The sequence below is a fragment of the Salmo trutta genome, chromosome 25 (assembly GCF_901001165.1).
Source record: "Salmo trutta chromosome 25, fSalTru1.1, whole genome shotgun sequence".
In the NCBI taxonomy this organism is placed as follows: domain Eukaryota; kingdom Metazoa; phylum Chordata; class Actinopteri; order Salmoniformes; family Salmonidae; genus Salmo; species Salmo trutta.
The window spans coordinates 29,321,555-29,339,414 of NC_042981.1; the positions used below are offsets into that span (position 1 = coordinate 29,321,555).

Below are 17,860 nucleotides of genomic sequence, written 5' to 3' on the forward strand. Positions count from 1 at the left end.
AAGGGGTGTATTCATTACGCCTATTCGGTTGCAAAACGTTTCGTCTGTTGCTAAATGTTTTGCAACAGAAATCGTTTACTCCAAACGGAAAAGCTTGGTGACGAAAACGAGTTTCTATTGGACAAATTCAGGTAGGTCCCACGCTGTTTCGTACCATTTGGTTCTTAAACGATAAATGGTTTCCGTTGCAAGACGTAATGAATACACCTGTTTCCCTGAGTTTTCCCCTTATTCCCCATTAGTGAGAAGTATAGAAATCACAACGTTGTAGGTCTACACGTGCCATTATCGCGTATGTGACAGCATCTTTGTTTTAAAGTAGTACATTTTCTTCTTAGTTTGATGCACCTGCGATGCTGGAATGTTGAACCAAATATTGTAATTAATTTGTGGCCACTAGATGGCGGTCATATCTTAAAGCCATTTACAAACTACGGAAACCAATTGTAAGACAATGCTCTCTGATCATTAGCTGATGGCTCGCAACCCGTTTACTTTTCCTACAATGTCCATGCAAACATTGGTTATTTCCTAGTCATGATCTCTATGGCGAGAACTCACATGCATGTGGGTGGCTCTATCATTTGCGACCCGATCTGACAGAGGGAAGGATCGAACCTGCTTTCAGAAGGGCAGTTAGATCAAAGGCTTGGAGAAGCGATGAGAGCGCCACGAAAATAAAGGGGTTACAAAGTAGCCCATCTCTTTCACAAATGAAACAAACTATATATTCGTTTCATCTCTGTAAAAAGTTTTCAAACAAAATACAAGCAGTATTTCATATTTAAATTTAGTGTCAAATGGTAGCAGTTGGAAAAAAAATTATTCACGTTGAACTGCACATACTGATTTCCTGAAGAAAGTATTGCTACTTATTACCCTTATCTACCAGATGTTAGTGCTGTTCTATTTCTCGTCACAAATACTGGAATTATTTCCTCCTGTTAAGGTTTGATGCCTGCATAGGCATAATTTCAGAAGCACTTTAGCAATATAAGCACATCTTGGTGTTGATAGGCTATTGTAGCAGATAGTGTGGAGTACATGGACATACCAGTCTACCATCCATCCTCTGAGAATATTTTCATGTGATGCTCATTTACCCAAAACTGAAAGCCAGTGAAGTGTACATACTGAAAGCATCATTTCGAACTCCTTTGAATTGCTAACATGTTTTCATCCTCAAACTTTGACAAACATCAGTCGTTGAAGTGGATGTGTTGTCATTCCTTTACTCTCTTCACTGTCCGGCGCCGACAGAGATGGCTGCCTCGCTTTGCATTCCTAGGAAACTATGCAGTATTTAGTTTTTTATGTGTTATTTCTTACATTGTTACCCCAGGAAATCTTACGTTTTAATACATACAGCCGGGATGAACTATTGGATATAAGAGCAACGTCAACTCACCAACATTACGACTTTCCCGACGCGGATCCTCTGTTTGGTCCACCACCCAGGACAATGGATCGGATCCCAGCCGGCAACCCAAAACAACGGCGCCGCAGAAGGGGCAGACGGATCGTTCTTCTGGTCAGGCTCCGTAGACGGGCACATCGCGCACCGCTCTCGAGTATACTACTGCCAATGTCCAGTCTCTTGACAACAAGGTAGATGAAATCCGAGCAAGTGTTGCCTTCCAGAGAGACATCAGAGATTGTAACGTTCTTTGTTTCACGGAAACATGGCTCACTCGGGATATGTTATCAGAGTCGGTACAGCCACCTGGTTTCTTCATGCATCGTGCCGACAGAAACAAATATCTCTCTGGTAAGAAGGGCGGGGGTGTATGCCTTATGATTAACGAGACGTGGCGTGATCATAACAACATACAGGAACTCAAGTCCTTTTGTTCACCTGACCTAGAATTCCTTATAATCAAATGCTGACCGCATTATCTACCAAGAGAATTCTCTTAGATTCTAATCACAGTCTTGTATATCCCCCCCAAGCAGACACGTCAACGGCCCTGAAAGAACTTCATTGGACTCTATGTAAACTGGAAACCACATATCCTGAGGCTGCATTTATTGTAGCTGGGGATTTTAACAAGGCTAATCTGAAAACCAGGCTCCCTAAATTTTATCAGCATATCAAAGCCCTCCCCTGCCCTCCTTTCGGAAAATCTGACCACGACTCCATTTTGTTGCTCCCAGCCTATAGACAGAAACTAAAACAGGAAACGCCCGTGCTCAGGTCTGTTCAACGCTGGTCTGACCAATCGAATTCCACACTTCAAGATTGCTTCGATCACGTGGACTGGGATATGTTCCGCATAGCGTCGGACAACAACAACAAGTTTATTAGCAAGTGCATCGGTTATGTTGTACCCACAGCGACTATTAAAACCTTCCCCAACCAGAAACCGTGGATTGATGGCAGCATTTGCGCAAAACTGAAAGCGCAAACCGCTGCTTTTAATCAGGGCAAGGCGACCGGAAACATGACCGAATACAAACAGTGTAGCTATTCCCTCCGCAAGGCAATCAAACAAGCTAAGCGTCAGTATAGAGACAAAGTAGAGTCGCAATTCAATGGCTCAGACATTAGAGGTATGTGGCAGGGTACAAAAAGGAAACCAGCCCCATCGCGGACCACGATGTCTTGCTCCCAGACAAACTAAACAACTTCTTTGCTCGCTTTGAGGACAATACAGTGCCACAGACACGGCCCACTACCAAAACATTTAAACGTGTTAACCCTTGCAAGGCTGCCGGCCCAGACGGCATCCCTAGCCGCGTCCTCAGAGCACGCGCAGACCAGCTGGCTGGTGTGTTTACAGACATATTCAATCAATCCTTATCCCAGTCTGCTGTTCCCACATGCTTCAAGAGGGCCACCATTGTTCCTGTTCCCAAGAAAGCTAAGGTAACTGAGCTAAATTACTATCGCCCCGTAGCACTCGCTTCCGTCATCATGAAGTGCTTTGAGAGACTAGTCAAAGACCATATCACCTCCACCCTACCTGACACCCTAGACCCACTCCAATTTGCTTACCGCCCCAATAGGTCCACAGACGACGCAATCGCAATCACACTGCCCTAAACCATCTGGACAAGAGGAATACCTATGTAAGAATGCTGTTCATCGACTACAGCTCAGCATTTAACACCATAGTACCCTCCAAACTCGTCATTAAGCTCGAGACCCTGGGTCTCGACCCCGCCCTGTGCAACTGGGTCCTGGACTTCCTGACGGGCCGCCACCAGCTGGTGAGGGTAGGAAACAACATCTCCACCCCGCTGATCCTCAACACTGGGGCCCCACAAGGGTGCGTTCTCAGCTCTCTCCTGTACTCCCTGTTCACCCATGACTGCGTGGCCATGCACGCCTCCAACTCAATCATCAAGTTTGCAGACGACACTACAGTGGTAGACTTGATTACCAACAATGACGAGACGGCCTACAGGGAGGAGGTGAGGGCCCTCGGATTGTGGTGTCAGGAAAATAACCTCACACTCAATGTCAACAAAACAAAGCAGATGATCGTGGACTTCAGGAAACAGCAGAGGGAGCAGCCCCCTATCCTCATCGACAGGACAGTAGTTGAGAAGGTGCAAAGTTTTAAGTTCCTCGGTGTACACATCACAGACAAACTGAAATGGTCCACCCACACAGACAGCGTGGTGAAGAAGGCGCAGCAGCGCCTCTTCAACCTCACGAGGCTGAAGAAATGTGGCTTGTCACCAAAAACACTCAAACTTTTACAGATGCACAATCGAGAACATCCAGTCGGGCTGTATCACCGCCTGGTACGGCAACTGCTCCGCCCACAACCATAAGGCTCTCCAGAGGGTAGTGAGGTCTGCACAACGCATCACCGGGGGCAAACTACCTGCCCTCCAGGACACCTACACCACCCGATGTCACAGGAAGGCCAAAAAGATAATCAAGGACAACAACCACCCGAGCCACTGCCTGTTCACACCGCTATCATCCAGAAGGCGAGGTCAGTACAGGTGCATCAAAGCTGGGTCCGAGACTAAAAAACAGCTTCTATCTCAAGGCCATCAGACTGTTAAACAGCCATCACTAACATTGAGTGGCTGCTGCCAACATACTGACTCATCTCTAGCCACTTTAATAATAAAAAATTGGATGTAATAAATGTATCACTAGACACTTTAAATGTTTACATACCCTACATTACTCATCTCATATTTATACACTGTACTCTATACCATCTACTGCATCTTTCCTATGCCGTTCGGCCATCGCTCATCCATATATTTTTATGTACATATTCTTATTCATTCCTTTACACTTGTGTGTATAAGGTAGTTGTTGTGAAATTGTTAGATTACTTGTTAGATATTACCGCATGGTCGGAACTAGAAGCACAAGCATTTCCCTACACTCGCATTAACATCTGCTAACCATGTGTATGTGACAAATAAAATGTTGATTTGTTAAACAGAACAGGTACTTAGCCTACATCACCAGATAAAGATGGCTCCTTTAAAATGCATGATGAGCCTGCATGAGAGGTGTGTGTCAGGTATGTGGATAATCTGAGCTCAGTTATCACTTCAAATTGGCATTGTCAATAGGCCGGTCAGCCAGCACCTTGCAACTCAGTGCTTAGAGCATGTAGGGTTTAAAATGTGGGACAAACATTGACACTAATGGTGCTGGTAAGAACGAAGTACCAAGAAAACTCACCAAACAGTAATGCATTCTTTGACATATATTTTAAGCTGCCATCTAGGCCAGGTCTCCCTTGTAAAATAGGTATTTTGACCGCAATGGGACTTCCTGGATAAGGTAGACTTGGTACAGAACCATTTTACATCTGTATTGTAGTCCCCCACTAACAAATGTCATAATAAAAGCTGGGAGATTGTAAGCAAGACCACCTTGAAGCACAGTCTATCTAGGTTTTCAAACAAGGGTAATCTAGTTGACTGTTCATCTAAAAGTATGCTACGCTATCACAACACCCCATCAGACCAAGAGTTTACCATTCAAAATAAATGCATCCTGTCACTAAACACAGCACTGGATAAAATAGTTTTATTTATAAGTTTCTCAGCAAAGGTATGCCTCAACTTGCAAGAATTGTTGGCAGTACTTACAACACCTGTAATATCAATAGAATAAACACATTAATTATCTGTAAAATAAAAAATCTAAATGACAAACATTCCCAGGACAGGCAAATATTTCGAGGGGTTTTTCTTTGTAGAATGGACAACATTTACAAGTATACAGTAATATGCACTACACTGATATGGCCTTTTCCTTTAATACAAATAAAAAGGTTACTACCTTTTAACTGCATTGTGTAACATTAAATATTTATCCATTTAGAAAAAATACATGTAATATTCATTTTCTTGAGAATAACAAAATAAAACATTGCTGAACCTGTGAGGTGAGAATATATTAAATGATGCCAACACTGATGAAGGATGAACAATCTCCATTGACAAGTGGTAAAGTTCAACAAAAATGTACAATATGGGATAAGAAATCAATTTTAACATATCACTTTGAAATATGTGTAATCAAATCCCTATATTTAAAGACTTCATCCATCCACCCTGATTCCAGAAGATTGCATTACATACATTTTTTTTCAAAGCAACTTAACATTATTTTGTGGAAAAGTACAAATATTAAAAAGGTAAACTATTCCTACGGACATTTTCTCAAAAGGTCTGTGTAAGTCTCAACTCTTCGAACAGGTTCATTGAGGTGATCCAAAACGAGACATGGGAGTATTTGTTGTAGCTAGACTAAAGCTGTTCACCTTCATATCCGATTCTGAATAATGATGTTTTAAAAGCATTAAGTAATTCAAACTGCAGAGCTGTGTCACTTTGGGGGTGTTGAGAGGTGTTTGTGCACCATGAGGCGTGACAATACACTGGCAAAGGAGGAGAAAGGTTGAAGAGTTGTATATACACTGCATTCGGAAAGTATTCAGACCCCTTGACTTTATTCACATCGTTACGTTACAGCCTTACTGTAAAATGGATAAAAACATTTCCTCAATCTACACACAATAACCTATAATGACAAAGCAAAAACAGGTTCTTAGTTATTGAGGTCAGGTGCATCCTGTTTCCATTGATCATCCTTGAGATATTCCTACAACTTGACTGGAGTACATCTGGTGTAAATTCAATTGATTGGACATGATTTGGAAAGGCACACACCTGCCTATATAATGTCCCACAGTTGACAGTGCATATCAAAGCAAAAACCAAGTCATGAGGTCAAAGGGGCAGCAGGGAGCCTAGTGGTTAGAGCGTTGGGCCAGTAACCGAAAGGTTGCTAGATCGAATCCTCAAGCTGACAAGGTAAACATCTGTCATTCTGCCCCTGAACAAGGCAGTTAACCCACTGTTAACCGTCATTGTAAATTGTAAATAAATAATGATGGTCATTCTGACAGAGCGCCAGAGTTCCTCTGTGGAGATATGAGAACCTTCCAGAAGGACAACCATCTCTGCAGCACTCCACCAATCAGGCCTTATGGTAGAGTGGCCAGACGGAAGCCACTCCTCAGTAAAAGGCACATGACAGCCTGCTTGGAGTTTGCCAAAAGGCACCTAAAGGACTCTCAGACCATGTAGAAACAAGATTCTCTGGTCTGATGAAACCAAGATTGAACTCTTTGGCCTGAATGCCAAGTGTCACATCTGGAGGAAACCTGGTACCATACCTACGGTGAAGCATGGTGGTGGCAGCATCATGCTGTGTGGGTGTTTTTCAGCGGCAGGGACTGGGAGACTAGTCACGATCGAGGGAAAGATGAACACTGCAAAGTACAGAGATCCTTGATGAAAACCTGCTCAAGACAGACTGGGGTGACAGCTTACCTTCCTACAGGACAAAGACACTAAGCACACAGCCAAGACAATGCACTAATGACTTCGGGCCAAGTCTCTGAATGTCCTTGAGTGGCCCAGCCAGAGCCCAGACTTGAACCCAATCGAACATCTCTGGAGAGACCTGAAAACAGCTATGCAGCGATGTTCCAAATCCAACCTGACAGAGCTTGAGGATCTGCTGAGAAGAATGGGAGAAACTCCCCAAATACAGGTGTGCCAAGCTTGTAGCGTAATACCCAAGACTCGAGGCTGTAATCACTGCCAAGTAAAGGGTAAAGGGTCTGAATACTTGTGTAAATATGATACGTTTATTTTTAATGAATGTGCAACAATGTCTAAAACCCAGTTTTTGCTTGGTCATTATGTGGTAATGCGCATACATTTAAAAAACATTTTAATCCATTTTAGAGTAAGGCTGTAACGTAACAAAATGTTGGAAAAGCCATGATCGCACCTTTCTCACATGGTCTTCCCTCTGTCTCCTGGACTGGCATGAGAAGGATGGAAACAGACTGAACAGGAGGAGGAGGGGGCTGGTGGATAAGAGTCTCTCTGGTGATAGCACTGTGGATGGAGTCTAGATGGGCTCCACACGCAGCTTCTTTCTATTGACCGGCTCCTCTGTCTCTGATTCAGAGCTGGAGTCGGAGCCTCCATCGAAGGCAGACACTGTGCTCCCCTTGGGGTTGGTGTACCAGCTGCTGTCAGAGGAAGAGTAGTTGGCCTGGAGCGTAGTGTTCCCTTTGGCTTTCTCCAGTGCACGGACTAAAATCAACCAGAGAAACACAGAACAATAGGATAAGTATAAGTCTCTCCCTTCTCCACCGTGAAACATTGTTCACTGGGATAATGCAATAAAGGCCATCAGAAGCAGAGTGTAAGTAGTGCAAGTATGGTTCTGATCAGTAGTGCCCATGACCAAGAGACACCATGACTCACCCTCCTACACCTGCAGTTGTCCCTGGGCCTTGAGCCCACACTCACCCTGCTGCTCTAGCATTGCATTCTGCTTCTTCAGGTCGTCAATGTCCTGCTGGTGTGTGTGGTTTTTTCGTCTCATGTACTGGATGTAGTCTGTGGCTTTGTCTAGGATCTGAGCTCGGGAAGCCTGTTTGACAGATTGCTGTCAGCAGCAAATTAAAAACTCAGCCATGAGGCAATGTTTCATTTGTCCTTATCAGAGCATTACAGATGACACACTGGTGGCCTAGTTATTCAAGATTAGGCTAAATACCATTAGTTTATTGGAACCAAGTATCATTCCAAGCTGATTATTAACTCATTAATGAAAAATATACCATTCAAAATAATGGGTGAGGCTTATTTGATCATCATTGCTACAGTAGTACATTTAGCATTAATACATTTGGACATTCATACAAACTACTAACTTCATATTGCATTTATTCTACAGTCTGACAGAGCTGGAAAGTAGAAAATACCGATTACTAACTTCACTAACCTTCTCCCCTTGTAACACAGGCACAGAGTCCCGTAAACTGCTGAAGCTGTCTTTAATGTGGTCCCTACGTTTGCGCTCCAGCGCATTGTGATGTGCTCGTTTGTCAGCCTGCAAAGAGAGATTCACAGAGGAATCGATGTCAACCCAAACTAGCAATAGGGCTAATAGGTGGCCAAATGTTAAAGCAAACATTTTAAAGTTGGCTTCTTCCTCCAATGTTGAAGTTTTTTTTAAAACATAGGCTGTCCATTTTAATCCCCATTAGAATCCGAACTCAATGATTTAACACATTAGTCCAACACATTGCTAATGAGTTGATCCTAGTAACAGTAAGGATAAATATAGACTGATGCACGATTTAAAGGGATATTTCACCCAAACTACAAAATTACATTGGTTTCCTTACGCTGTAAGCAGTCTATAGACAAGGTATTGGTGGCACAAATCCCATTAAAGTAATGGGACCAATATTAGCATTTTTCACACATGTTCAAAACATCTAAGTGACTTGAGCTTCACAATACATTTGAGATACTTTTGAAAGATTTGGACATGTGCGAAAAATGCTAATATTGGTCCCATGACAAATGGGATTTATGCCATAAATGCTAGAACATTAGCATGTAGAAACAGTACAAGGGAATTTAAACCAAAGCATGGATTGCTGTCATACCTTGTCCATAGACTGCTTACAGGGTAAGGAAACCAATGTGTAATTTGGGTGAACTATCCCTTTAAAAGCTACAATATGTAACATTTTGGCAATCGACCAAATTCACATAAAAATCTAAGTTACAGAGCTGTCATTTTCATTGAAAGCAAGTCTAAGAAGTGTAAATCTGTTCTATGTGCACTATTTCTATGCTTCCCGTTCTTAAATTTTAACTTTCGGTTTTGTACCCCATAATGACAATGTGAAAACAGATTACAATAAAAAAAAACAAAAAAAAACAGAATTACCTTATTTACATAACTATTCAGACTATTTGCTGAGACTCGAAATTGAGCTCCGGTGCATCCTGTTTCCATTGATCATCCTTGAGATGTTTCTACAACTTGATTGGATTCCACCTGTGGTAAATTCAATTGTCTGTATAAGGTCCCACAGTTGAGAGTGCATGTCAGAGCAAAAACTAAGCCTTGAGATGGAAGGAATTGTCCGTCTACCTCGGAGACAGGATTGTGTCAAGGCACAGATCTGGGGAAGGGTACCAAAAAAGATTCTGCAGCATTGAAGGTCCCCAAGAACACAGTGGCCTCCATCATTCTTAAATGGAAGACGTTTGGAACCACCAAGACTCTTCCTAGAGCTGGCCGCCTGGCCAAACTGCGCAAATCGGGGGAGAAGGGCCTTGGTCAGGTAGGTGACCAAGAACCCGATGGTCACTCTGACAGAGCTGCAAAGTTCCTCTGTGGAGATGGTTGTCCTTCTGAAAGGTTCACCCAACTCTGCAGCACTCTACCAATCAGGCCTTTATGGTGGAGTGGCCAGACGGAAGCCACTCCTCAGTAAAAAGGAACATGACAGCCCGATTGGAGTTTGCTAAAAATAGGCACCTAATGGATTCTCAGACCATGAGAAACAAGATTCTCTTGTCTGATGAAACCAAGATTGAACTCTTTGGCCTGAATGCCAAGCGTCACTTCTGGAGGAAACCTGGACCTATCCCTACGGTGAAGCATGGTGGTGGCAGCATCATGCTGTGGGGATGTTTTTCAGCAGCAGGGACTGGGAGACTAGTCACGATCGAGGGAAAGATGAACGGAGCAAAGTACAGAGAGAGCCTTGATGAAAACCTGCTCCAGAGTGCTCAGGACCTCAGACTGGGGTGAAGGTTGAGCTTCCAACAGGACAATGACCCTAAGAACACAGCCAAGACAACACAGTAGTGGCATTGGGACAAGTCTCTGAATGTCCTTGAGTGGCCTAGCCAGAGCCCGGACTTGAACCCGATCGAACATCTCTGGAAAGACCTGAAAATAGCTTTGCAGCGACGCTCCCCATCCATCCTGACAAAGCTTGAGAGGATCTGCAGAGAATGGGAGAAACTCCCCAAATACAGGTGTGCCAAGCTTGTAGTGTCATACCCAAGAAGACTTGAGGCTGTAATCGCTGCCAAAGGTGCTTTAACAAAGTACTGAGTAAAAGGGTATGAATACATAGGTAAACCTGTTTTTGCTTTGTCATGATGGGGTATTGTATGTAGATTGCTGATGAAAAAAACGATTTAATCAATTTTAGAACAAGGCTGTAAGGTAACAAAATGTGGAAAAAGTCAAGGGGTCTGAATACTTTCCAAAAGCACTGTATGTTGCTTTCTGGGCTTTAACAGAAACAAACAGCCGCAAATGCAATGACTGCATTGTCTTTTCACCTATTGATGAAGTGTGAACAACCTGTCAAAAGACATAATTTTACATTTTAGTCATTTAGCAGACGCTCTTATCCAGAGCGACTTACAGAGCTGACAAGGTAAGAATCTGTCGTTCTGCCTCTGAACAAGGCAGTTAACCCACTGTTCCTAGGCCGTCATTGAAAATAAGAATTTGTTCTTAAAACCTGTTGGGGCTAGGGGGCAGTATTGAGAATTTTGAAAAAAATATGTGCCCATTTTTAACTGCCTCCTACACCAACTCAGAAGCTAGGATATGCATATTATTAACAGATTTGGATAGAAAACACTCTGAATTTTCTAAAACTGTTTGAATGGTGTCTGCAAGTATAACAGAACTCATATGGCAGTCAAACCCCTGAGACAAATTCTAACAGGAAGTGGATATCTGATGTGTTGAATTACTTTTAAGCCTAAGCCATTGAAACACACAGGGACTTATTAATCATTGAGCACTTCCTACGTCATCCACTAGATGTCACCAGTCTTTACAAAGTGGTTTGAGTCTTCTACTGTGAAAACTGACCGAACGAGAGGCTTGGAAAGTTGGTCATAAGCGGATGGCCTATACTACTCTGGCGCGCGAGTGCATGTTTGGGTACTCTCGTTCCAATACGTTTTAAAAGAGAATGCAATCGTCCGCCTTGAATATTATTGAAGTTCTGATTGAAAAAGGCCCTAATGATTTATGCTATACAACGTTTGACATGTTTGAACGAACGTAAATATTATTTTTTTCCCCTCTTTGGTGAAGACAAGTCTGGCGGGCGACATTCATGTTTTTGAGTAGCCTACAGGACGCGCTAACTACACAGAGCTTTTTGGACATAAATTATGAGCTTTTTCAAACAAAACTACATTTGTTATGGACCTGGGATTCCTGGAAGTGCCTTCTAATGAAGATAATCAAAAGGTAAGGGAATATTTACATATTATTTTTGATTTTAGATCTCTCCAACATGGCACCTAGTCTGTATCGCCAAGCCTATTTTTCTGAGCGCAGTACTCAGATTATTGCAAAGTGTGATTTCCCAGTAAAGTTATTTTTAAATCTGGCAATGCGGTTGCGTTCACAAGATGTTAATCTATAATTCTTTGAATGACAATATAATATTTTACCAATGGTTTCGAATAGTAATTATTTAATTTGTTGTGCTGATTGACTGGCGGTATTGGAGGGAAAATATTTTCTCAACATCAACGCCATTGTAAAATGCTGTTTTTGGATATAAATATGAACTTGATAGAACAAAAAATGCATGTATTGTCTAACATAATGTCCTAGGAGTGTCATCTGATGAAGATTGTCAAAGGTTAGTGCATAATTTTAGCTGGTTTTCGGCTTTTGGTGACGCCCGTCTTTGCATTGACAAAACATTACACACAGCTATTTTCAATGTATTGTCCTAACATAATCTAACTTTATGCTTTCACCGTAAAGCCTTTTTGAAATCGGACAACGTGGTTAGATTAAGGAGATGTTTATCTTTCAAAGGGTGTAAGATAGTTGTATGTTTGAGAAATCTGAATTATGACATTTAATTGTTTTCAAATTTGGCGCCCTTGATATTTCACCTGCTGTTGATAGGGTGTACCAGCGGTGGGACGCTTGCGCTTGCGTCCCACCTAGGCCATAGAAGTTAACTGACTTGCCTAGTTAAATAAAAGGTAAAAAAAAAAAAAAAAAAATTCAGCAAATCACATCAGGCCTCCGTACTCTTGCTTCCTGTTTTACAAGCAGAAGCTGAAACCTGAAGCACCGGCGATTCACTCAGTTGAGAAATGGTCTCCAGAATCAGATGTTATGCTACAGGACTAGTTTACTAGCGCTGATAGGAATATGTTTAGAGACTCCGCCGATAACATAGATGAGCTAACCACCCGCTTCATTAGAAAATGCATTGGCGACGTGGTACCCACGGTGAGGGTTTGCTGCTTCTCCAGTCAAAAGCCCTGGATTAACACCAAGGTTGGCGCTAAACTAAAAAGCAGGGCTACCGCACACAGAGCTATCGTAGACAACCCTGATGCTACGACCAAAGACGGGAATAAGTACAAGGCGGCCCACTAACGCCGCAGATTCATCAAACGAACAAAAGGACAATATAGGAATAAGGTGGACTCATATTACACAGGCTCCGACACCTGCCGCATGTGAGAGGGGCTACAGTCCATTACAGATTACAAAGGAAGACCCAACCGTGATCTACCCAACGATGCCTCTCTAAAAGATTAACTCAATGCATTTTATGCACGCTTTGACAACGTTGAGTCGTGTGTGAGGGCTGTCACCCACCCTGAGGACTGGGTGATCTCACTCTCCGAGGCCGACATGAGAAGGGTCTTTAAATCAGGTCAACACCCGCAAGGCCCCGGGCCCCAACGATATTCCAGGGTGCGTTCTCAGAGCATGTCCAGAACAGCTGGCAGGGATATTCACATTCAATTTTCAACCTCTCCTTGTCCCAGTCTGTAATCACCACATTTTAAGATGACCACAATCATTCCTGTTCCTAAGAACTCTAAGGCTTCATATCACAATGATTACTGCCCTGTAACAGTCACTTCTGTAATCATGAAGTGCTTTGAGAGGCTGGTTATGGCACACATTAACACCACCATCACAGCCACTCTAGACCCACTCCAATTTGCATACTGCCTAAAAAGATCCATAGACGATGCAATCTCAATTGCTCTCAAAACTACCCACACCCACCCAGAAAAGAGGATCACCTATGTGAGAATGTTGTTAATTGACTACAGCTCAGCGTTCAATACCCTTATCCCCTCCAAGCATAAGACTCTGGGTCTGAACACCTCCCTCTGCAACTGGACTTCCTGATGGGCCGACCCCATGTGGTGAGGGTAGGCAACATCCCCTGAACCACACTGACCCTTAACACAGTGGCCTCACAGGGGTGTGTGCTTAGTCCCCTCCTGTACTCCCTGTTCACCCACAACTGTATGGACTCCAACGCCATTATCAAGTTCGCTGACGACACGACAGTGGCAGACCTGATCACCGGCGACAAGAGTCAGCCTACAGGAAGGAGGTCAGTGACCTGGCAGTGTGGGGCCGGAGCAACAATTTCTCCCTCAACGTCAAGAAGACCAAGGAGCTGATTGTGGACTACAGGAAACGAGGGGGGACAAGCACACTCCCACTCACATCAATGGGCGGTTGTGGAGCAGGTAGACCGCTTCAAGTTCCTCGTGTCCAAATCACTAGACTTAAAATGGTCCAAACACACACTCACAGTCACGAAGAAGGCACGACCTCAGGAGGTTGAAAAAGTTTGGCCCTCAGAAAGGTTTTGGTACCCTTCCCCAGATCTGTGCCTCGACACAATCCTGTTTCGGAGCTCTACGGACAATTCCGTCGACCTCACGTCTAGGTTTTTGCTCTGACACGCACTGTCAACTGTGGGACCTGATATAGACAGGTGTGTGTGCCTTTCCAAATCATGTCCAATCAATTGAATTTACCACAGGTGGACTCCATTCAAAGTTGTAGAAATATCTCAAGGATGATCAATGGAAACAGGATGGACCTGAGCTCAATTTCAAGTCTCATAGCAAAGGGTCTGAATACTTATGTAAATGTGGTATCAGTTTATACATTAGCAAACATTTCTAAAAGCCTGTTTTTGCTTTGTCATTATGAGGTATTGTATGCAGATTGACGAGGGAAAAAAACATTTAATCAATTTTAGAATAAGGCTGTAACGTAACAATGTGGAAAACGTCAAGGGGTCTGAATATTTTCAGAACGCACTGCATGCTCCTTATCTTTCATGTCAGCAATAAATATTATTTCAAATAAAAAAGACTTACTGTGGGAGTTTTGTACAGATCTATATGCTGTGTGCCTCCAGTTGACAAACTACACTTTCTCCCACATTAGTGTACAAACAGGTCAGTGGAGGCTGCTCCGGCAGAACGGCTCCTAATCATGTCTGGAACGGAGTCAATGGAATGGCATCAAACCATGTGTTTGATGTATTTGATACTATTCCACTAATTCCACTCCAGACATTACCACGAGCCCATCCCCAAATAAGGTGCCACCAACCTCCTGTGACCGGTGTTCCCCGGATGCTAGATAGATAATTAGCACAGGTTGTTCGAGAACACATTTTTTTCCTGGAGGCAAGCAAAGTCGGTAGCCAGGTCTGTAGCCGAAGTCTACACCCTCCTCGTCGGCCATTGGTCAACAGTAGGGATTCTTCAATGAAGTGCACCTTGTCATTGAAGGAGACGATTCGTTCTCATTTTTTCACTTGAAATACTGCACCAAACATCCTAGTCAGAAGCAAAATTGCGCAACTATGAAATCCTCCTCTCAAAATGTCAAAATCAATTACATATCTTGAGGAAGTGGACAAACAGTACTATTGCCGTTTTTTCTCGCGAAGGTCTTAATATATGCCATCCGAACGGAAGCATGCTGACGCTTTTACACACAGCTGTTCGTACCATGTTATATAGCCAATGAGCACAGGTGGTCCCTCTGTCAACACGCGCTGTTCGTGAAGATATGGCAGTGTGGGAACACTAACAATATAAAAAGGTGTGTATCAATTGAACTACATTTATTTTTCACTGATATGAAATAGAAGCTCCTTATCCTTCCAAAACTCGACTGCAAGTGATGCGTGTTAATGTTGAGACCAAGTGTCAGGGCTCTTAAAACCCCCCGTACAAAATACGCCTTCATCCAATGATGTAATGTAATGGGACAGAGTCATGAACTAATCCCATTCCTGCATTGAGGTACGTTTTCAGACCCATATCTGGCACCAGCTCCAGGTGTCTTAATGTAACCATGTTTGCGTTCCGACACCAGTGCATCTCAACATAATTTGGGGGGTTATCTTCTTGCAAGATAGACAACCCCAGTGCAGAGCAGCGTAATGGTGGGGTTGTTATCATTTTACAAGATATACAAATGATGCAGCTGGATTTTGAGTCGCAGGCATCGCTGTTTGTTGATGCCCAAGGGTCTAGCCAAGTTAGCTAGGTAGCAAGCGATTTTCATTCATTTAACCACTTCAAATAGAACAGGAAAGCTCCGTGTTGGCTAACGTTAACTACATTCTCCTAAAACTGGTAACGCTAACATTAGCTAGTAAGTCAAACGTTTACTTGACATTATCGTAGATGGACATTAAAAATACATAAAATATCGTTTGTTGATAGAATGTTTTAGCTAACTGGGTTTACAGGTTACTGGGTCAAATATCTGATCTGCCAGTTCAGCTACACTAGCTAGCTAGTAGACCAGGAAACAACAAGCACGCGTTTCCCTCAAAGGCTCGAGCGAGCACATTAACTTACGTCACTGTCAACATCGATATCTTCGTTGTCGCTCATTCTTTGGTGAAATGTATGAGGGGGGGAGTGTTAAAAACAAAGCGAGGTAGCAACCAAAATGAAATCAAGAACGGAGCAACTCCTACAGCAGGGACAAGACGACCAACGGATTCTCTCCACGTGATTCGCCTACACATGGACACAACAGCCTGTAATGCGCATGTGCGAACACGAAATGTTGTATGGGTATTGGTGTCCTTGGAGTGACTCATTAAACACTTACCATTATGTCACCATTTTGTAATTGGACTGTATTATTCCTGACAAAGTTTTGAAATACTATTACAATATCTGCTTTTATAATTTTACCGTACACCTTGTGGTGAATAGGCAGCTGATCCTAATGCAGTGTCTTCTACAGATACATAGAAAGACAGACAGATTCTGATCAGTAAATTCACATTGATAAATTGTTAATTTATTACCTTTGATTGAGGGATTCTGGTGGAATTATCAAACTACATACAGATGAGAACTCACAGTAATATCACAGATGAAAGGGGGGAAACCTAACAATATCTTTGGTAATATCACCATAGCTGTCTTTGCCTGTTTATTATTCATAATTAGGCGTATGTATGTTGAATCTATATTTTTCCTGTTTAAGCATGCATGGTTACCATTCTTGTTTGCAGAGGCCATTGATCACAAGAATAATAGAGGGGTATAGGCAGGTGGCGACGATAACCAGGCATCTCCGTCTGCAGCCTGTGATTATGAGGCCAGATGGCAGCTCAGCTTCAGCAGCCCTCCCCACTCCCCACCCTGAGCATACACTTCTCTCCATAGGACCTGCATATAGCCATTGTTTCCGTACCAGCACCTGAAAATTCCCCTGGCTGCAGTCTGATGGTATGCAACATTGGCAGAACAAGTAAAACATTTTATCGTCTCACAAATGGGTATGATATTTGATAATCAAGGAAATAACTGTACACTTTTTAGATATATGCTTTTTTGTACTTGTAATACACCCCCCAAAAAACAGGCCACCTATAGTATTCATAGTGGGATTATGTTTGGTGTTCACCTAATCAATCAGATAAGTAAACAGAAATGTTCCAACCATCTGACATTATGCCATATGGTCCTCTGATAGTTAATGGATGATCTTACAGTAGATATATTCTGATAATAAATACTAAAGTGCTTCTTGTATTAGTTATGTTTGACACTGATTCTTTAGCAGTAAAGAGAATGACACTATCAAATGATAAACATCCTAAGTAGGCTTGACTTTGTCAGATGGGCCAGACCGAGCCCAACTAGAAAACTTACATCAACTGAATCAACGTTCATAGAACAACCAGCTCTTTCCAACGCCATATTCATCACCACCCACACCATATGCTACCCTCAACCCTCACTGTTGTTTACATGAACAAATGGCCAACATACAGCCATTGCCATCTTGCTGCCTCCAAAGAATTCTCTGAAATGTGAAGTTAAACACTGAGTATACCAAACATTAAGAACACCTTCCTAATATTGAACCTCAGTTCGTGGGGTCATGGACTCTACAAGGTGTCGAAAGCGTTCAACAGGGATGCTGGCCCATGTTGATTCCAATGCTTCCCACAGTTGTCAAGTTGGCTGGATGTCCTTTGGGTGGTGGACCATTCTTGATACCCAACGGGAAACTGTTGAGCATGAAAAACACAGCAGCATTGCAGGTCTTGACACAAACGCATCTACTACCATACCCTGTTCAAAAGCAGTTAAATATTTTCTCATGTCCATTCATCCTCTGAATGGTACACATACACAATCCCTGTCTGCGCGACGTGCCCGATTT

At 42.8% G+C, this 17,860-nt stretch overlaps 1 protein-coding gene across 3 annotated transcripts; it reads right to left on the minus strand.

The window, feature by feature from the left end:
• Positions 1-7,125: 7,125 nt before the first annotated feature.
• LOC115162357 (protein max-like) lies at positions 7,126-16,215 on the minus strand. Of its 3 annotated transcripts, none has more exons than XM_029713586.1 (4): positions 16,030-16,215; positions 8,300-8,407; positions 7,822-7,945; positions 7,126-7,602 (listed from the first exon to the last, which is right to left on the minus strand). In XM_029713586.1, exons 1-4 carry the CDS (start codon positions 16,063-16,065, stop codon positions 7,415-7,417), a joined length of 456 nt encoding a protein of 151 aa, XP_029569446.1. In that variant the 5' UTR covers positions 16,066-16,215; the 3' UTR covers positions 7,126-7,414. The 3 variants fall into 3 exon arrangements, with proteins under 3 accessions (XP_029569446.1, XP_029569444.1, XP_029569445.1); XM_029713584.1 differs by having other exon boundaries at positions 7,822-7,960; positions 8,291-8,407; positions 16,030-16,214; XM_029713585.1 differs by having other exon boundaries at positions 7,822-7,960; positions 16,030-16,211.
• Positions 16,216-17,860: the final 1,645 nt, after the last annotated feature.

Excerpts from the sequence above, each read along its gene's own strand:
- LOC115162357 (XM_029713584.1), bottom strand. The coding sequence starts at position 16,065 with ATGAGCGACAACGAAGATATCGATGTTGACAGTGAC. Across the intron at positions 7,961-8,290 it reads AAGGGGAGAAGGTTAGTGAA|CAATCTGTCAAACAGGCTTC; the intron begins GTTAGTAATCGG and ends TGCTGCTGACAG. Across the intron at positions 7,603-7,821 it reads TGCAATGCTAGAGCAGCAGG|TCCGTGCACTGGAGAAAGCC; the intron begins GTGAGTGTGGGC and ends GGTTGATTTTAG.